This window comes from Annulohypoxylon truncatum (assembly GCF_022578515.1).
Source record: "Annulohypoxylon truncatum strain CBS 140777 unplaced genomic scaffold F4807scaffold_40, whole genome shotgun sequence".
Classification (NCBI taxonomy): domain Eukaryota; kingdom Fungi; phylum Ascomycota; class Sordariomycetes; order Xylariales; family Hypoxylaceae; genus Annulohypoxylon; species Annulohypoxylon truncatum.
This window is the reverse complement of record NW_025953826.1, coordinates 269,195-288,914: the sequence shown is the minus strand read 5'-3', so window position 1 is coordinate 288,914 and position 19,720 is coordinate 269,195. Positions and strand designations below refer to the sequence as shown.

Genomic DNA, 19,720 nt, shown 5'->3' with positions numbered 1-19,720 from the left:
CATGTTTAGGTTGCCTAGTTTCGTATGGAACGGTCTCTATTTGACGTGGTGATCCAATAGGCAGCGGAAGCCTCCGATAGGGCGGGGTTGATGGCATTTAACTTAGGTAGGCCAAAGGCTTACATGATGATGTATGCACACTTGACACCGTTCCAAGTTCTAAGAACGCAAAAGGGGTCTTAGCGACGTACCATAGAAGAATTTCGATATATTAACCCCGACATCCCTTGGTGGATTTCATATGGGGACTGCGTTCTTAGCTAGCTTACCTAGAAAAGGTGGCTTGCTTTGTGATATACGCCGAATTGGAATTGGCAATGAAAGTTGTAAGTTGCGGGAATCGGGATATACTTTCACGATTATCATCTTAGGGATTAATACATTGGCGAGATCCCCCTATACTTTAATGCTATAGCATAACAAATAACGAGATCTTTCAATTAATGAATCTATCATAAGATGCATTAATGTGGAGCTACCACGGGTGGGGATCCGGGAACCTTACATGTAGCACCAAAGCTAAATACGTAAAATCGGTAGAGTTGCATATTCCGTAGGCTCCGTTATGTAAGTCCTCCCATACTTACATAGCTCTACTATGTACATAGGTACCAATACGACCCTATTGACGTGACGTGTTTCAACATCTTCAATTTAGAAGATCCCGTCAACTTACAACTCACATAACATAGCAGGGAAAAAAAGAGCTCCATCATCCTTCACTTCTATTACTTCGAGTCAATGTTGTTGTTTTTGTTGTTTTTCTAGTCTCTCTTTACTCCGCTATTATTCCCATTCTTTGACCCACGATTGGAAATTATTCACGTTCGGCATTTGCTACTTATTAAATACGAGACAGGGGCAGGACCAGAGCACGCACCAGTCCATGAACCAGTCCACGACCAAGCAATTTTAGACTTAGGTTTCGACAACGAGAACCGTGATCCGCGATCCGTGATAACCGTGATAGAATGCAAATGCACCTGATACAGTAATTCCTGCCAACGCCTACACCTACACCTACACCATCTAGTCCCTCCGTCCCATCCACAACCACCCTCAACCAACATGCCTCGGAATCGGCCTGCTACAACAGGCTATGAACGTCTAGCTCAGGCCGATCAATTCAGCGATGAATCCGACGACGACATCCTGGCTCAGAGTTCTGCCTCTCTTCAACCCCAATCTGCTCCACGATATGCACCCATTAATCAACCGAGGCCTCACTCGGGCATGACCTCACCCAAAGCCGCCCCGAAACCGAAGTATCGTCCGAAACGAATGCGGAGCAATTCTGGTGTTGACCTCAAGGCTATCAACGCACGCTTGGAACGATGGGCAGATGAAATCGCTTCAAAATTCAAAAGTCGGAAGGGGAAGGGCGCCCCGGGTGAGGAGGAGCGTCTAGAGATTCATTATAGCGTCTTCCAACCCCCTGAGGGCGTACGACCCGCGACGGCGGAGACTCTTGCTACTATGGCCGAACCTGCTATGTCCAAGGATGAGTTTGAGGCTATCGTGGAGAGCGTGCGTGATGCTATTGATCAAGGCATGCATCCCAGTATGATTACCCAGGGAAGCTCGGGGAGTTATTTTGCAAGGAATACCGATGGTAAGATCGTCGGCGTATTCAAGCCAAAGGATGAGGAGCCCTATGCAGCTGGAAATCCAAAGTGGAACAAATGGATTCATCGGAATCTGTTCCCCTGCTGCTTCGGCCGAGCATGGTGAGTATTTATCTCCCTTGCAGCAAAGTTGTAAAGTCGGCAGATGTCTGACCTATCTTCAGTCTAATCCCTAATCTCTCATACGTGAGCGAGGCGGCAGCGTACGTCCTCGATTGCCAGCTTCGCACCCACATAGTCCCTTACACCGACGTCGTTTATCTGTCATCCAAGTCATTCCACTATCCATACTGGGACCGCCGAAGTTTTTACAGGAAGAAGAAGCCCCTTCCCTCGAAGCCAGGAAGTTTTCAAGTTTTTCTTAAGGGATTTAAGGATGCCAACGTATTCCTGAGGGAACATCCGTGGCCGGACCAATATTGGTCTAGCTTTCGTACAAACGATACTCATCGACACAAGCAAAGGAAATGGGCGGATAACTGCCGGCCTACTAGTAGACGGACCCGTAACGATGATAGTGAAAGCGAGGACGAGAATGGCATACCTGAGCAAAGGCCTCTTGGACCGAATAATTTCATGTGGACCGAATCTCTAAAGCAGGCATTCCGGGAAGAGCTCGAGAAGCTCGTGATTCTAGATTACATCATGCGGAATACGGATAGGGGTCTTGACAATTGGATGGTTAAGGTTGACTGGGAAACCCAAGCAGTCTCGATTGCTTCAGATCCACCGCAACTTAACATGGATATCCCGGAAGAAGAAGACGAAGAAGCACCAAGACCGGTCGAAATGCCGACGAGAAATAAATCACGAAGTCCCAATCCTTATAAAGCTCAAAAGCCCATGAACGCGGCCGGTACGAGGAAAGTTCCCGATCCTAAGATATCAATCGGAGCAATCGATAATTCTCTATCATGGCCGTGGAAACATCCGGACGCATGGCGAAGGTATTGTCACTCTTACTTACATCCACTATTTGGTCTGCTAAACTCCATGTGTACAGTTTCCCATTTGGTTGGCTCTTCCTCCCCGTTGACCTAATCGGACGGCCTTTCTCCCAGAAGACGCGAGACCACTTTCTCCCTCTTCTAACTTCTACGCAATGGTGGAGCCAGACATCGCTCGAACTACGGAAAGTCTTCCAACTCGACCCGGATTTTCAGGAGAAGATGTTCTCTCGACAGATGGCGGTGATGAAGGGCCAGGCCTGGAACGTCGTCGAGACGCTCAAAACCCCAGATCACGGCCCGCTGGAGCTTACGCGACGCGCAAGAGTATGCGTCTGGGACGACCTTGTCGAAGTTCCAGTCGCCGTGCCCATGCGCGCCACGTCATCTGACATCCGCCGAAAGGCTGAGGCTGCCCACGGAACAATACAGGAGGAAATGGACATTGGCGCAGCTAACTCGTCCTCCGCACCTGCCAACGTAGACGACCTCCTCGGATTCTCTAGCCCTCTGCCGAACCCGGGCCGCTTCGAACTCGCAAGCCCCCACGACCAATCGCCAGACCGTACTGAGGCTCCCACTCCTAACGGCACGTCCCAGACCCTATTCGATGCGCTTGCGATCACGGAAACGCCCGCTGCCAATCGCCCGAAACTCGCGCGCAACCCTAGGTCCAGTTATCAGGGCCCACCCCGCGCTCAGATGAATAACATGTACTCGCCGCGCCGCGAGCGCAGGTACTCGGCGACGACGGCAAGCACGCCGCGCAACGGAAATGTCGCGGCGAAACTATTGTACGGGAACGGGAACGGCTACTTGGAAGACGAAGATGACGAAGATATCGAAGGGGACCTGGGCTACGCGGCCGCTGAGACGATGGATGGGAATAGAAGGAAAGTAATTGTGGAGAGGCTTGAGACGGTGAAGGCTAGGAACCCGGTGTTTACTTGGTGTTAATGGGGATGATGTGTGAAGATGGAGAGGGTAGACGTGATTTGTCGAGAGAGAGAAGTGAGATTGCTAAGGCCTAATAGCTTTGCAAAATGTTGTGATTGGTGGGCGAAACAGAAAAAACGAAAAAAAGCAAAATAAGAGGGACTAACTACACCCCGATCTACTACTGACGAAGCGTCACTGGACATTCTTCTCGAAAAAGGATGAGGAGAAGAGACGCCTAGGGACCGCAATCACAACGGCAACTAGCTATCCTACATTACGTAGGTGGCCGAGGCGCGTGTAATGAATAAAAGAAGGATATGGAAGCGAGAGTATTGAATCGCGTTCGATTGTATAGCCTACGGATAAAGACGCAGACGGCTCAAGGAATTGGGTTCACCGAGTGTATAACAACAGACTACAGTAGACATCAGATAGCACAGCACAGCACAGCACAGCATGGCATGGCGGGTTACGAAATCTATTGCACTTACGGCGCGTATACATATCAATCCTTTAGTCACCTCCATGAAGGTATAGAGTGTCTTGAGATCATGTCTTGCTTCACGCAGCACTTGTTAAAGTCATGCGTACTACATATATGTAAGCACGTATAAGTAATATAGGTAATCTTAAGGCTCCATGAGACGTAAAGACGAAGATTAAGTCGAGAATAGAAGTTCCTCTCGCAATGTTATACTCGAAATGTCTAGATCTTAGAGGAAGAGAGCATTGCTGACTTACATAATTACCTACCTACATAGACAACTCACCTTTTCCAATCCTACGAGGCTGTCAGGTAATACGTAATATAATATGACATGTAATCGCGCAGCAGCGTCGACGTATCGAAACGAAAGAAGAAGAAGAAAAAATTAACACCGTCCCAACACACATTGTTCGTCAGTTTCTCAGTTTCTCCATCACCGAGAAAGCCAAATCCAAACTCCCAACCCGAGTCAATACCACACCCCCCAAACCCAAAGTCACGTTGCCGTGTGTTGGAGCGGGTTACTACTATTATTCTACGTTTCTCCCCAGCTGGGAACCAATAACAGCCAGCTCCCATAAACTGGCCTCTCCCTCTCTACCTACCTACATGCATCAGGTCGCAGCACTGCGTAGCATTTCCTTTCCCCTCGCTAGCTAGCTCGTTCCTCGTTTCTCCTCCCCCACCGTGTGTTCGTTTCGATAAGAAACCGTCTCCAATGGGCCGTCCCGATCATACCATATGATTGCGGCTGCGAAGTCGAATGGTACATACGTACATACATGTACTTGGCAAAATGGAACATTGGATCGTATAACCCAGGGGGGATGATGTAGCAATGTACATAAAGTAGGTATGTAGGTAGGTATATAAGTCGTCACAGGCTTACTAAGAAGAGAAAGTCACAAGCCGAGAAGAAATAATGATGATAATAATAAGATATCCAGTTAAATATTACGATTTATGTATGTAATACGTCAAATAACAAGGAACGTACATAAAACAGATCATCCTTCGTTTTAGATAAATTTCAAAGTTAACAAAAAGAAGCCATAGATAACCCAATGGACCCTGGGCACCCAAGCTAGGGTTATGCGAAGAAGTAGGTCGGTAAGGGTGTGACGCTTGCAGTAGCTCCCAGCGGCAGCCCGCTGCGGTTCCAGAGGAGAGGGAAGAGCGGCGGCAAGGATTCGCGCCGGGGGAGGGAAAGAAGCGAACGCCAAATTCCCATCATACCCAAAGGTACCCATACCCATATAGACAGCGTACATATGTACATGTGTACAAAAAAAGAAATATGTAGAAGGATAAAGTGAGATGTGATATGTGACAGGTCACATTCCAGGGGTAAGGACGAAGGAAAAAAAGAATAATTAGGGAAAAGAGAAAAAAGAGGCGCCCCAGCGCCAGCGCCAGCAACCAGCAATCTGGGCGCTAAAGAAAATAACCACGTCAAAAAAATACCCCGTCGACCGAAAGGGGCCGCGGGCGGCCCGCGATTGGGGGTCTGCCCGAAGGACGCGCCGTCGGGCCTCTCGCCTTACCCTACCGCGCATATCTTAGGTATCGCACACCCAGCGCGCATTGGACGAGTCACGACGTCGGTCGTGCGCAAACGAAATATGTATAGGTATGTATGTCTCTGCCCCGGCCTATTTCGATCCTGCTTTTTTTCCATACCATACCATGCCCTACGCATACTCCCTGACCTACTACGCCTCAGTGGTTTGGTCTGCCTTGCCAATGCCAACATACAACATACGTCAAAGGCTTGAAATGGGCTGACAAGCGAGACCCAGTGGATTCCTCCCTGACACACCGAAGGAGGCATAGGGCATACGGAAGGGGAGAAAAACAAGAACGTGAGAGAAGGCAGGGGCCGCGGACGTAGAAGGTAGAGAGAAAAAAGAGAGGAAAACCTGATGTATCAGAACGAATGGCGCGGTTTTGGGGGCTTAAAGAACAGCTCATGGCTGCATCTCCTGCACGTCTACCTTTTCCCGGGACTACTACTCTGTTTTGTCACCCTACTGACATGACATGCTTGCCTATCGTTTTACCAAGTAACGGTATTTGACTTGTGCCTATCAGGTCGACGTCAACACGACTGCTCCGGGCGTATTGAAGCCCCGTTTTCAATATAATTCAGTCAGCTTGCGTAGCACGGCGTATACGTCGGTTAGTTTAGGATAGGCTTAGGTAGGATGCCGCGCTTCTCGGCAGATATATAGCATTGACATCGCTAAGAGGCCTCCGTGTATACGTCATGCTGGCTGGCTGGTCATGGTCGGCGTTACGCGGCGCGACGGTCAACTGGTGAAGTTTGATTAAGGGTACGACATCATGTACAACGCTTGGTGTAATAGGGGGAGACTTACATATAGGTGGAGTTTAGGGGATTTTGTTTTTTTTCTTAGCTCTGCTGCTGCTCTACCGGAGAACTGGAGGAATTAAGAGTGACAACGGCGCAATATCCTGAACAGGACCAAGCGCGAGTTTGTCGGTTATCCATAGAGATCGCCTTACCAAGCTGCTGGGTTAAGGACCCGGGTGTATGTACAGCTAACGTTCAGCGCCCGGGCACGGGCACGGGGCACTGACCTCTCCCAAAGTTGCGACCAACCCAGACGTGTGGACGTGTGAGGTGTTTCCGCGCAGACGGTAAGGCACCTTCGCCTCGCGTCTGCATGCTGCCGCACCCAGCGCAGCCGAAAGGAGCGAGAGACCTGACGGCTTGGGAAACGTCCACCCTGCTCCCGCATGCTGGGAAGCAAAACGCCTTGGCCTGGAATCATCCTACCAATCATGGGTAGTGCAGGAACGGTGAACTGCAAGCCAATCTAGCCTCAAAAGTTCCCAACGCGAGCTTCCCGCAGGGTAGCACCCTGCCTTCTAACCGACCCCTCAGTTCCAAGGTCCCTAGCGTTGGTAAGCTAGCCAGGCTACTCCGGGAAATAGAACCAGTTGCTCGGGCTGGTAATACAGAATCATACATGTATGGATGTGCTGCCTACTATGTCGCCCACTATGTCACCTACCTTGCCCGCTACTACGCAGCATGTCACTCACGGCCCTCTCTGTAGCCCACCCTCCATCGATCCCCACGTGATTTAATCAAATTTTTGTTGTGGACGGTGTCGCTAGATGATCTTTGCTTACGAGAGCAGTTCCTTCTTTGCAACCAAGCAAATCCCAACCAAGGCTGCCGAAGATTGGATGATTGCTAGATTTGCAGGGTAATAACGAGTGAGCAAGGGTTGCTATTGGCGATCACTGCGGCGTGGAGTGAGGCTGGGGTCGAAATTGGTCGTTTTGACCGGCGCTTTTTCCCGTTATTTTCTCTCTTAGATCCGGATACGATCACGCCTGTAGTGTCTGACCCGATACTCCGGTACACGCTAATGCATGGCTCATAATAAAGTAAGGCACATGATTGTGATGATTATTGTATAAGATGACGACGGTAAAGCGAGGTACATATCGGCGCTGCGAGATGTTGAGATATGCGGTCCAAAAAGACGCAGGCCATAATCGAGATCGTAGATTGTGCAATGCAGAAGCAAATCCCTTGAGCCGAAGTCCCGGATATGCCGATTTCAGCCGTGGCCCATTAGGAGGCCCGTCGCGAGATATGGCGAGTGTGTGTGTTCCAGAGGGGCGGCGCTATCCTAGCGGCAGGAAAAATTGCGTGCGTGTATAGTACAGTACCGTATGTAAGTATGAGGACCATCGAGCCTTTAACCGCGTGTGGGCCTGTCCGACAATAATCCTGTCTGTGGACCAGGGGTAAATGGCTAGCGTCGAACAACGAATGGACCTAATGCCACTCATCTGGGCAAGGACTTTTAATTATTAACGTAGAGAGATATAGTTTTCACCAGGCTTGGGTTCGTACATGATCATTTACGAGTTGCGAACCGCCTGATGAACCCGGTAAGGCCTGTTGAAGGCCCATCGTAAGGGTCTCCTTATGCTTCTCGGCAGGGGGCTCCGGGCGTCGAGCCTCTCTAGCCAGTCGGGGAAAGTTCCCTCGTTTCGTTCCGCTCAATGGGAAACCCTCTGTTTGAAGGGCAGCTGGAGTACATTACGGTACTCATCCATCTTTCTGGAAACGTACCGGTACTGCTGTACCGACCACTTGGAGATCGCCGCTACCCCCCCAATTCCTAGCGTTGTCCCTCTAAAGCCATCTCCACTGCGACGGCCCGCTTGTTTTTGATCCTTCGTAGTGTTGGTGCCCTCTAAACCCTTCAATACGGGTGCAAGCCATGACAAAACATTCCACGGGCGTCCCAGAGATGTTGTGCAGTCGTCGCCCTGCTGAGACTGATGTCAAAATAGAGAAAGAAACGGACAATAAACGGCCCAGACACCGTTGCTGATTTCTTAGCCGACTATGTTAATGTTAAGCTTAGCTCCCATCAGACCACAGTGGCGGTGTGAGGAAGCCATACTAAAATAAGGTAATCCCGTAATCTCTTTCGCCGTCCCGGCAGTCGCACGTAAGGAGTCGTGAGTAATAATAGTAGGCACTACGATCGTCACCCCAATCTTGTCGTCCCAAGACCCGGGTGAGGTGAACCTGCTCCTCTCATGCATATGTACTAGTACTAAGTGGACGCAAATGATCCGACTTAGTCGCTTTGCGAACAAGTTACTGTAACTGGACGACCATTCGAACATTCCATCCCTGTCGTCATGATGGTCTGCTACGTACGTATGTGGAATTCGTTCGTAACTGACCACATCCACAAGCCTGTAATAGATTAAAGGTCATCGTCAAGTAATATATTCTTTCTGACTCAGGCTGCGACCGCCATGCTTACCAAAGACTTCCCCGTGCCGTCTCTTGGTAGTCGTCAGGGGTCTTAGATTCAAGCTTCTTAGTAGTAGTGGTAGAGGATGGGTTTAAAGAATCCTGAGAAGTAGCTAGGGTCCACGGATCGCTGGGAGTACCCGTTGGTGTGGCTGCCGTCCTCTGCGTGCCCCGGATAGGGGGCACATGGAAGTAAAGCCACAGCTAGTCCGCGAGCTGGATGTTTAGACTCCCTTGACCAGACGACCCTGCGAAATTCGGCGGTTCTCTGCCAAACCAAGCCAAATATGTTTAGACAGAAAAGATTTCCTACTCTTGGAAAGAGCGCTTGAATCTTTATCCCCCATTGCCGCCGCCAAAATCACCTTGGGCCTGAAGTTGTCCGCGCTCAACGCGGCTGCGCCATCCAAAGTTCTGAACCCTTGGCCATGGCCGCATCAACTGACCCGGATATTGCTAGAAAGTAACACTGGACACAGTACGGTAACTGTCAGAATCTTTAGAAGGGTAACCAGAGTACCGAGTGACTGCCGAGCCAGCACGTTCAATCACAAGCTTAAGTTGAGTTTCATACGTGGCTGTTTAAATCCCACCTAGCCACATACAAGACCTTTTCTGCGCTATATGTCATTCAATGCAATATGAACCCTCCGCAGCACCTGAACCAAATAGCCATTGGGCGGAGTATATGCCAAGCGCAACAAGGAAGAAGCAGGCTTGGGCAGCAACGTCTCTTCATACCGAGAAAAAAATGCACGAGCAGAGACGGGAACTAGTGCGGGTGCATTGGGTCGTGGAAGCAACCAGAGAGGAACAGGTCTAGGAACCTCATATGCCTGCCCTTATGCCTCAGTGGTTTATAGCTGAGCGGATTTGATCAGGAAGGTCTGATGCATACATAGGGAGTAACCGTAGTACCCAGGATCTGCAACAACAGCTCGTGGGGTGCAAGCTGTGGACGTGTGACCAATGTGCTTGTTTCGACCGGGCCATTGGCTCCACACACGCCTAAACAGCTTTATTATGTTTGCAATATACCACTTGCCACTAACGGTCCCCATGTACCTAGGGAATAGAGGAGATCAGACGGCCTCCTCGTCGAGAAGGAGGTGTGTGTCGATGGAGTTGAAGACCCAAACTGAGAAAGCCGCTCTGGTTAAAAGCCGCCATTCGGAAGTCTATAGCCGTTTGCTTGTGCCACCCATTACCACGACTCCATGACTGCGCAGCTGGTTAGTTATGAACCATTCCCTCGGTATTCTCAACTAGGCCTTTTTAGATTTAGAATCCTTCGACGAAGCTTGTCTTATAAAATGACCGGGTAGATACAGGACCCTTGGCATTAGTAGAATCGTTCTGCTCACTAAAATGTTGGCAGGCACGCCGATACCGAAGAGCTCACCGAGGAGGTGCGCGAAACAATTATCCACCACAACAGAACATACCAGCGCATCGCCATAGATCGCAAGATATACTTTGTGCCAGTCGATGAGGTCTGCAGCCCCTAATACCCCTTTTCAGGCACGGTTTGAAATCTAACATCGACAACTCTTGTAGGATGAGACTATTCGTCTGCGAATTCAGCATGATGTCTTGACCATGATGTTCGACGGAAGGTCCATCTTTCCGCCCATGGGAGCATTAAGACGAGTGCTCGACTGCGGTTTCGGTACGGGCCTATGGGCTTTTCAGGTAGCTTGGGAGAACCCTAGGTGCGAGGCATGTATAGCTTAATTTCCTGGATCGACCGCTCTTCACGATTCCCGGTTTTTAGGAGACGTATATTTCCGGAAGAGTCTCCTCAACTCTTACATCTTCGAGCCGAAACTAGTCCCGCCCTCTCTTGCGACGTGATAAGCCTGTGCTCAGCTTCCCTCTCCAGGCCGCGGGCTAGAGTCAGGAAATACTTGCAGTCGGCGGATCTTGACCGTAAAACGGAGGATCCAGCCTATCCAATGCTAGCAGTTAGCGTACAGAAAAAGTTGTTTGTTGTTTCGAGGCCCTTGAGAGCTAACACAAGAGTAATTTTAGGTTAATGGCATCGACGTGAGCCCCCACCACTATAACCCCGAGGAGAGTGTTGAGAACCTTTACCTTAATGTCGACAACCTTAACATGCCGTAAGTACCGAAATATCGGACTATTAGTGCAGCGATCTCAGAAAGTCTCCCTTTAGGCTTCAATTCCCTCCCAATAATTTCGATCTCGTGAACAGTAGGCTGGTAGCTGGAGGCATCGACCGAAATCGATGGCATGGATACATGCGCGATATCCTACGGTGTCTTCGCGGAGGCGGGTGGTGCCAGATGGTTGAGATGGACTTCAACGCACAATCCGACAATGGCACATTGACAGATGGTAAGCCCAGGGAGAGATCCGATACGCGTTACAGTTGAGCTCATGACGGTGTTTCTCATAGCGCACGCCCTTCGTCAATGGTCAGATAAATACCGAGCAGCGACGGCACAATTCAAGAATCCGGACGCGCCACGGCGTCTTGGGCATTGGATGAGACACGCTGGTTTTACCGATGTCGAGGAACGAAGTATGTTAAGGGTTCATTTGCCCCTAATATACTCCATCTTGGAAACCGAATCTGCTCGTTCGGTTCATATTTGGGGTGCCCCTAAGCTTCGACTTTGCTGTCAACTCTTTGGAGTCACGCTTACTAATTGACATCTTGATAGTGATTCCCCTTCCAATGTGCGGCTGGTCTGATAGTATGATTGCCGAATATTCTCTTTTGGATGTTTAACCCTGATGATGCATTATAGGTCAGAGAGAATTCGATATTGGTGTAGCCAACCAAGAAAATGTTCGCTTGATGCTAGGGTCCTTAGCTCTGTACCCATTTACAGAATTACTTGGGTGCGTTCTCACGCCGATATTTTCTCTTTTTCTTTTTCCTTCTTATTTTCCCCTTTCATCAAGGAGATCTTGATTTTTATTCGAGATGGTGTTGACGTTTCGTAGCATGACGATTACGGAATTCCACGTCCTGGTAGCCCAAGCGAGAGCAGAAGCGAGTACACCCGCACTCAAGGTAAGGCTCTACCGCAATCCTCAAACTCAAATGACCGAGACAGGCTGCGGATGGGTGCTGACAAGTGATGTTATCAAATGACAGCCATATTTCCGAGTGTGAGTCGTCCTTGCTTCAAGACCCTAGGGAGGAAAGGCCGAGAAAAAGCTAACAACTGGAATTCGAAGGTATGTGTGCGTCGGTAGAAAGCCAAGGCGCTGAGATGATCGGGCGACTATTTTTGATGGAGTTTGGCGGAGGGGAACCTTGCCGGGTTGGAGAAAAGGCACAGGACGCTGCACAGATAGACATAGATCAAGTTGATCGGTTCATGATCGTGTCGCTTGATGGTTCGGTTGTCCCTGTGGGTGGAGAGGGATGAATCCTGTGTAGGGAAGGGTTTAGGCGTGGTGGTAAGGCAGTTCAGGCGTTGTCCATGTCCCTACCAACGGGAACCGGGCTTTCGCACTTTATACGTTAAGCAATCTGAAGATAGGGTCATAAGGTCATAGGAGCATGGCTGCATTTATAGAGACGTTTTTTGGGTATAGAGATGGATTATGTTTCGCTTTTCAGGGAATTCCGGTAGCATGTGATACATTGAAAGGAGAGGAGAAGACGGAGAGGGGCGTGTGGAGATATTAAGACGGAAAGACGTGAGGTCAGCTTAAGGTTTGCAGCCAAAAGGGAAGTAACAAATCATGGCATGCCTTTCGCTCCTTCTACCCAGAGTCTCGGGTCCAACTAGTCGGGACTGTGTCTCAACCCAATCCGCGCCGAACACAAATACCCATAGGGTACCTACCGGCCCAACTCTATACACAGCGTGTCCCTACGTAACTCCAGGGTATATAGGTATACAGGTATAGGTATAGGTATAAGTATAGGTATAAAGGTACATCGGACACGCACACAATCATTGAGGCTAAGTCATGTAATACGTAAAGGAGTATGGCAATATTACTGGCCGGCATCGAGAAGTAGGTATGGATGCAAATCATGTAAATCTGTAAGTACGGGCGGCTAGAGCCGCTGGCCGCTAGATGCTGGCCGCTGTCACGGCTGCTCCCTTTTGATCGCATCCCGCACCACCGTACTTTTGTTATCTCCTGGTCGTGGGCGGACCAACTATCCATATTCCAGTGGGCCAAGCCCCCGGTCCGTTCTTGATTTCGTTTCCAAATCCTTAAAATGCCATGTTCTAGACTCTCGAGCCTACCCTACCCAGCTTGCCCACTGTTACCGGAAGGGCAACGGTACGACCATCATCATCCACAGACGTTGCAACGGGACGGGCAGCCTGAGGGCGAGGGCGAGGGCGAGGGCGTGGGCGTGAGTGAGCTGTGTGGGCGACAATGTTACTGTTACCCGCAGAATTTACCAGCCTACCCGGGCTACTCGCCCGAAATTCGATCCCGTTCTGCCCGTTTGACATAGATTAGGTATTCAACCGCGATGGTAAGCTCTTGTGTCACCCCCATCCCCGAGCCCTACTTATGGACTTTGCTTTTCTATATGTGATTGATAATGTGACTGTGTAACAAGGTGGCGGCCAAGGAGAGAACCGTTGGGCTCTGTGGGCTGTAGGTGACGGTGGGCCCTACCGCGGATGTAAAGGGTCGTCCCGACCCATGCTACGCGAATAGATCATGGACCATCTCGCTGCCATTACCCGTCAGGTGACATTTATCAGATCCCTATGCTATTCTAATGTGATGCAAGTAATGTCTCCTTGAAACAGTGACGGCAGGTTTGGAAGTCAATGTTGCGCCTAAACACCATCAGACGAACCCGACCGTCGATCATATCAGCTCGGATTATACATGGGGATACCGTATTTGGGACGCGGGACATGGGTTTTGTGCTTCCATCGAAATAGAAATTACGGGATCCTATGATCCTATCCAAACAGGTAATTACCCTTTTAATATGATCAGGGAGAATCATATGAGAATGAACCAGGATGAGCGTTTATCGATGGTTATCGAAGGGTGATTGGACGGCGGACGGTAGTACCGAATCCGCCAACCCGCCAATTCATTTTATGTACTGCGATGTATACAGTATGAATGCACAGTACTTTGAGTAATTGTCACTGTATTTTTGAGCTTACAGGGACTATAGCGCTAAAGGGCGCTATAAATTACAGCGTGCTATAGCGCACACTTTCGTTATCACAGCGCCCTTAAATCCTACCTAGGTAATTAATCCTTAAATGGGCAGTTCAAGGGTCAATTGAATACTACCTAAGTCAATTGAACAGTCAATTGAACAGTCAATTGAACAGTCAATTGAACAGTCAATTGAACAGTCAATTGAACAGTCAATTGAACAGTCAATTGAACAGCTCTTTAATAAGTTCAATGATTACTGTTCAAAGGTCAGCCGCAAGGTGACACGTGACTTACAGCACTCGACGTATGGCACATGACTAGTGTCACGTGACTCCCTTTGCTAGGTACAATATAATGTCGGTAAACCTATCCAATACCTACATACTTACCTTTTATACAACGTATTTTAACCAGGTTTAAACCTAGCTAATTAATTAATCAATTGAATAATTGATTAATTAAATCGCTTTTAAGCTGCAAATGTTTATTCAAGCCTAGCGAATAGCCAAGTAAAACTTACAATTCAATTAAATGGATTAATCCCTTATAAATTGTAAGGAGCTACGCGCTATAGCACGCTGTAGTTTATAGCGCTCTTTAGCGCTCTTCAGCGCTATAGTCCCTGTAAGCTCAGAAATACAGTGGTAATTATTCAAGATACTGTGCATTCATACTGTATACATCGCAGTACATAAAATGAATTGGCGGGTTGGCGGATTCGGTACTATCGTCCGCCGTCGATTGATTAATGGCTATTAGTTGAGCCGTTAAGTGAATTGCTGTGTAACAGGATATCGTTCTAATGAGAGGTTGTGCTACCGCAGCTTCAGCTTAGCAACCGACCAATAAGAGCAATGCTTAAAAAAGTCAATTCGATATTCAATTCGCACCAATTCGCTTTTAACTTTTCAGCCTCACTCCATTCGGTCTACAGAGCATGTGACGATCGTGATCTTAACGAAATCCAGGTACCAGACATTAAGCTCCCGAGATCGACCTTATCCACATCCACATAGTACGCTTGGACAGTTTGGCAAGCTACGACCGCTTCGACAGAGGCCCGGAACGCATCACCGTACCGAAACGAAAGGTCGATTGGCGCGACCTTCGGTTAAGATCCCCTGAATTTCTCCCCGGACCCATAAGAAAGCTGCCCAACTTACGACTACCAAAATTTTTTAATTATTCTTTTTTCCCTCTCCCTTCGAAGCCACCGTCCCCGAACTTACCAACAATGGCGGCTTTACGACCTTCTCCCCGCTTCGCGGAACGATTGCTAGCACGAACACGGCTCGCGTCGCCAACCAGTCCGAGGCTTTTGCCGATGCCGACAAGCCAGATATGTAGTAGCAGCGCACGGTTCTACTCGAGCGACGCGCCGCCCCCACCGCCTCCGCTGCTGAAGAAGTTCAAGAGTGATCTCAAGGCGGCCAGTACGTCGCGCACCCTCCACCGGCTTCTTCTCAAGCTTCTTCGTGCACAACTCTTCGCGCAACGTAAATCGCTAACTCAAACCTCCTCCCTCCAGTGCGAGCCAAAGACGCCCCGCGCCTCTCGGCCATCCGCTCCATCCTCAACGCCGTAACCAACGCCTCCAAGACCAAGTCCCCGATAACCAGCGACGTGCAGCTCGTCTCGCTGCTGCGCAAGTCCATCAGCCAGTCCGTCGAGGCGCGCGACTCCTTCGCCAACGCCGGCCGCGACGACCTCGTCTACACCGAGAACGCCGAGATCGCCGTCCTGGAAGAGTACCTCGCGCAGAGCGGGGTGAAGACGCTCTCCCCCGAGGCGCTGGCCGGCGTCGTAGCCGGCGCCGTCGAGGCCGCGGGCGGGAGCGGCGGCGGCGGCGGCGGCGGCGGCGGTGCCGAGAAGGCCATTTTTGGCGCCGTCATGAAGACGCTCTTTGCGCCGGGCGGCCCGCTCGACGGCGTGGACGTAGATAAGGCGCAAGTTGCTGAGCTTGTTAAGGAGAGCGTGGCCAAGTAAGCTGAATAAACTAAGGAGCCACCCTCTTTGACCGTAAGTATAAGGCGCATGATTAGTGAGACTATGAATGGGATATATCAAACGCCGTTTAACAATCGGAGCTAGAATATCCTACTCGATACGAGCTTCGATCTGCTCTGGCTTGATATGGTGCTTACCTGAGGCTAAAAGGTACTTGGGGCCATGAAGATATGCGATATGTATATTAACGCTGTACGACGGTGATGAGAAAATGCGCTTACTATCGCATCGGGTCGGTTGGCGTATAAAAAGTCTGGTAGACTACATCTTCACTCTATAGATATTCTAAGGACGTACATATCACATGAAGCCCCTAATTTTATTTGCTCATCGAGATAGTCTTTGTACAGGTTTATTGCCTCCTATAGAACTACATAAGCCCAACAGGCTCAAAAAGGGATATCTCCACACTAGAGCAAAGGCGATGAAGTAAATAACTAATGCATTGGTTCGGATGGATACAGGAGCCCCAAGCTCATCACAAAAACAAGATAACTCGTAATTCAAGGTATAGGGTAAAGGTAAAAGGTATCTCTTCACTGCGTAGCTGACGGCTCTGCCTGAAACCAACTATTTTCATCCCGCCAAAACGCCATACGCGACTCTCAACCCCTTAAGAACACCATTCACGTCGATATGTCACGTCACGCCGGAAATCTCATTACTAACATGGGATATTCATACAGCCGCTTCACCCTCGGGGCGGGGGCCCGCGAATTCGGTTCCTTGGTTAGCGGTTGCCAGCCTTGCGCACAAGCTTAGGAGGACTACCGTCTCCGTCGCGGCGTAATGGTTCAAGGCATCCAGCAGAATTTGCAGATGCCGACTAAAGTTCTTCTCCCAGCCCCTAATGATCTCATTTAGGGTGTTGAACCGTGCCTCGTCGTCTTGGAGATGGCTGGTAGAGCTGTCGTTATGTGACTTTTGGGACTTTACAGCCTGAAATCGTTTCCACTCCTTGTCGGTCATATTCGGCGGCTGTATAGGGCCAACTAGATCCGGATCGGTCTTTTCCAGCTCGCGCGATAACCAGTTCATATGAGCGGCGAAAACAGTACAGGTTTGCATTAGCTTCGAATGAATCTAAAAGAGGTAAGTAAGAAGGCGATAGGCACATAATAGAACTACTTACTCGAATTAGCTTGCCGTTGGTTAGCATGCAACCCTTAAGGCAAGTATCTAAAAAGTCCACGTGGTCTTGCATCAATTCATCGACTGTCCGATCTGGCTTGCCCGACCCGTCTAGACTGCCATCCTTAGCTTTGAGTCTTGACATCAGAGATTGCCAATTTGGCTCAATGACTTCCAGGGTGCAAAAGTAGAGAAGTTGTTGGACAAAAACTATCATTCGAGCTCTCAGAGTCCATACTCGTCTTTTCCAGATTTCGACGCGCCTCGCTGACGACTTATGGCACCAGACGATACCAGTGTTATGAGTTTGCCATGTTGTTGACAGTTGCGATTCCAAATATCTTAATGATAATAAATAGCGGAACAGTGCTTGGTATCTCCATACCGTTTTTCGGCTGATGACTAGTGATACCGGGAACGGTACAGTATAGTCAAGTTGTAACGAGGTGAAGCCGAGTGCGTTTTTGTCGTTTTCGATAGGCTGATTACTCAGAGGTTGCAGAGCCTCTCCTTGCTCAATACCCGTGATGTTAACAACTCGTTGCAACATCTTAATTAGGCTGACCTCGTTCATTTCTATGTGAACATCTTCCTTGAATGGGTCTAAAGACACGATACTGCCGGGCTGTCGTAAGACGAGATCCAGTAAAGACTGTAGCTTAACGATGTTGACGGATTTCACCGGCTTTCGTAACTCCGACGCGCTGAGTTCCATAAAATAGGTGAAATAATCGGACGGATCGAGGAAGAAATAATGCTTCAGTGAGCGTAATCTTGCGGGAAGAGCGTGCGTAGTTAGGAGCAATTTCATGAGTGATTCGTTCGCATGAGCATAGGCGTTATTGACATTATCCAAGAATCGCACGTCATCAAAAGATGTAGGAACATCTTGGGCGACTTTACTAACGTCAACCCCTCCACATTCTCGCACGACGTTGAGATACTTTCCTGCGAGGAGGACCTTGTCCTTGACGCCCTGCAATTGCGGGGGTATATCACGCTCGCGGATAGTGTATCTTCGCTCCCAGTAATCGTCGGTGTAGTCCTGTTCCAGTCGGTCTCGCCTGATGCTCTTTTGTTCTTTGATGAGAAATTCGGAATGGGGATCTCTGATCTCTCCATGATGGAGCCATTCGTTCAACATTGCCATATATGGTCGACTGGCATCGCGAAGCAAAGATGTTAACAATGACCTTGCAGCAGGATCTCCAGACATGGTGTCTAATCTCTTGGTGATCAAACCTATGACCACGCCACCTTTGCAAATCTTCTTTCCCGTCAAGTTCCCCGGCATGAACTCCTCGCCTCGCTGCAAGTTTGCTATGATATTATCGAAATCCTCCATGTCTTCATCTTCTTCCTCGCTCTCAACATCTAAAAGCGCGTTCCTCTTCAAAAACTCGTGGGCTAATGAATAAAGCTGGTACATCATCTGACTTGTGGGTAGGGTATGAACGTTGAGAAGGTGTAAGGTAAAGGTCTCATTGGTTAAGAACTGAGTCTCCAACTGAGCGACCATGACTAGATAGTCTTGTAAAAACTTCCTGATGGCAGCGCATAGGGCATGGTTGACAGCACCGAATTCATCTCTACTCTGCACATCGATGAAAGTCTCGAGGGCTGAGTAGTAGGTGGCCATTTTTAGCATTGACATTGTTAAATCCTGAAGACTGGGGTCGAGTCCTGGGAGTATTCTGAATTCGGGGCCTGCAAGTCGGTCCCTCTCTTCTTCGGGGTCATACGAGTAGGAGTAACGTATATATTGACCCTCATATCCCATAAAAACAAACAGTATATCCTCAATTATCGCTGCCTCCTGGGCTTCTAAGGATAACTCGTGAAGAGGTTGAGGCTGTAGAGACTGCGGCGCTTGGGAAGCTGAAGGGGGGACCGATACACGAATCGCAAGAGGCGCAGATGTGTGCGGTGCTAATCTAGCTACGGGCTCCCATACTGCTATAGATGGTCATGGAAGATTAGCTTAGATCCTTGAGGTAAGGGAGCATATACTTACCAGGCGCGGCGTCAAGCTTTGGTTCCTTCGGCTTCATCTCTGGTTGACGAGACTTTGGAGCTTCTTTCGCCTTCCATTTCTCCGGCGGGGGCGCATCTTTAGATCGTCTTTCTGGACTTTTTGTTCGCGAGGTGAGCTTTTCTTTGGTAGTGATAGTTGTGCGCTCAGTCCTTCGCTCTTCAACAGTCTTGTTAACCGGGCGTGGATTTCCTGATGCGGTCCGCTTGTGAGGAGGGTTTATATCGGCAGCTTGCGGGGATCGTGTACCTCGTTGATGTTGAGAACTTCGTGAAGCTTGACCACCTCCGCGGGGTCGCGGGTTGCTGTCATTATCGCTGGTGCCATTTGTGCGCCTCTCTGAATGATTGGAGACCCTCGAAGACATGGTCACTGGACGGCGACATCTGGAAACTCTTGTGATTCAGTACCATGCGTCTCGGATTGACGTAGAGTCGATGTCGCGAGCAGATGTAGTATTTAGGTCGCCTGGTAGCTTGGGTCTGAAGGTGGGAGGTTCGAATGTTGTCCAACGTCTAATGGATGCTTAATGTCCAATTGAGAACTTATCGATAATTGGGTGTCGCGTTGAACGGAAGTAACAGCGCGTTATATGTAGAT

At 49.3% G+C, this 19,720-nt stretch overlaps 4 protein-coding genes across 4 annotated transcripts; 3 read left to right on the top strand and 1 right to left on the bottom strand.

Moving 5' to 3' along the window:
- Positions 1-660: 660 nt before the first annotated feature.
- On the top strand, positions 661-3,679 carry F4807DRAFT_274348 (phosphatidylinositol 3 and 4-kinase-domain-containing protein). Its single transcript, XM_047994608.1, has 3 exons — positions 661-1,727; positions 1,790-2,572; positions 2,629-3,679. The coding sequence occupies exons 1-3, from the start codon at positions 1,069-1,071 to the stop codon at positions 3,527-3,529; spliced, it is 2,343 nt and encodes a 780-aa protein (XP_047850271.1). The 5' UTR covers positions 661-1,068; the 3' UTR covers positions 3,530-3,679.
- Positions 3,680-10,224: 6,545 nt separating this feature from the next.
- F4807DRAFT_274236 (S-adenosyl-L-methionine-dependent methyltransferase) lies at positions 10,225-12,355 on the top strand. The gene is made up of 9 exons (XM_047994607.1): positions 10,225-10,533; positions 10,846-10,934; positions 10,991-11,172; positions 11,234-11,359; positions 11,502-11,534; positions 11,589-11,682; positions 11,788-11,857; positions 11,942-11,955; positions 12,025-12,355. Exons 1-9 carry the CDS (start codon positions 10,414-10,416, stop codon positions 12,056-12,058), a joined length of 762 nt encoding a protein of 253 aa, XP_047850270.1. The 5' UTR covers positions 10,225-10,413; the 3' UTR covers positions 12,059-12,355.
- Positions 12,356-15,075: 2,720 nt separating this feature from the next.
- F4807DRAFT_274093 (GatB/YqeY domain-containing protein) lies at positions 15,076-16,297 on the top strand. Its single transcript, XM_047994606.1, has 3 exons — positions 15,076-15,383; positions 15,479-15,969; positions 16,042-16,297. The coding sequence occupies exons 1-2, from the start codon at positions 15,185-15,187 to the stop codon at positions 15,934-15,936; spliced, it is 657 nt and encodes a 218-aa protein (XP_047850269.1). The 5' UTR covers positions 15,076-15,184; the 3' UTR covers positions 15,937-15,969; positions 16,042-16,297.
- Positions 16,295-19,656, bottom strand: F4807DRAFT_442138 (Spc98 family-domain-containing protein). The gene is made up of 3 exons (XM_047999448.1): positions 19,103-19,656; positions 17,090-19,044; positions 16,295-17,040 (listed from the first exon to the last, which is right to left on the bottom strand). Exons 1-3 carry the CDS (start codon positions 19,485-19,487, stop codon positions 16,636-16,638), a joined length of 2,745 nt encoding a protein of 914 aa, XP_047850268.1. The 5' UTR covers positions 19,488-19,656; the 3' UTR covers positions 16,295-16,635.
- Between the last annotated feature and the right edge of the window lie 64 nt (positions 19,657-19,720).

Bases quoted from the DNA above. Each gene is read 5' to 3' on its own strand.
- F4807DRAFT_274236 (XM_047994607.1), top strand. From the start codon at position 10,414: ATGATGTTCGACGGAAGGTCCATCTTTCCGCCCATGGGAGCATTAAGA. The intron at 11,360-11,501 runs GTATGTTAAGGG...ACATCTTGATAG, and splicing joins TACCGATGTCGAGGAACGAA to TGATTCCCCTTCCAATGTGC. The intron at 11,535-11,588 runs GTATGATTGCCG...GATGCATTATAG, and splicing joins AATGTGCGGCTGGTCTGATA to GTCAGAGAGAATTCGATATT.
- F4807DRAFT_442138 (XM_047999448.1), bottom strand. From the start codon at position 19,487: ATGTCTTCGAGGGTCTCCAATCATTCAGAGAGGCGCACAAATGGCACC. The intron at 19,045-19,102 runs GTAAGTATATGC...GACCATCTATAG, and splicing joins AAAGCTTGACGCCGCGCCTG to CAGTATGGGAGCCCGTAGCT. The intron at 17,041-17,089 runs GTAAGTAGTTCT...TACCTCTTTTAG, and splicing joins CCAACGGCAAGCTAATTCGA to ATTCATTCGAAGCTAATGCA.
- F4807DRAFT_274348 (XM_047994608.1), top strand. From the start codon at position 1,069: ATGCCTCGGAATCGGCCTGCTACAACAGGCTATGAACGTCTAGCTCAG. The intron at 1,728-1,789 runs GTGAGTATTTAT...ACCTATCTTCAG, and splicing joins TGCTGCTTCGGCCGAGCATG to TCTAATCCCTAATCTCTCAT. The intron at 2,573-2,628 runs GTATTGTCACTC...CCATGTGTACAG, and splicing joins CATCCGGACGCATGGCGAAG to TTTCCCATTTGGTTGGCTCT.
- F4807DRAFT_274093 (XM_047994606.1), top strand. From the start codon at position 15,185: ATGGCGGCTTTACGACCTTCTCCCCGCTTCGCGGAACGATTGCTAGCA. The intron at 15,384-15,478 runs GTACGTCGCGCA...TCCTCCCTCCAG, and splicing joins GAGTGATCTCAAGGCGGCCA to TGCGAGCCAAAGACGCCCCG.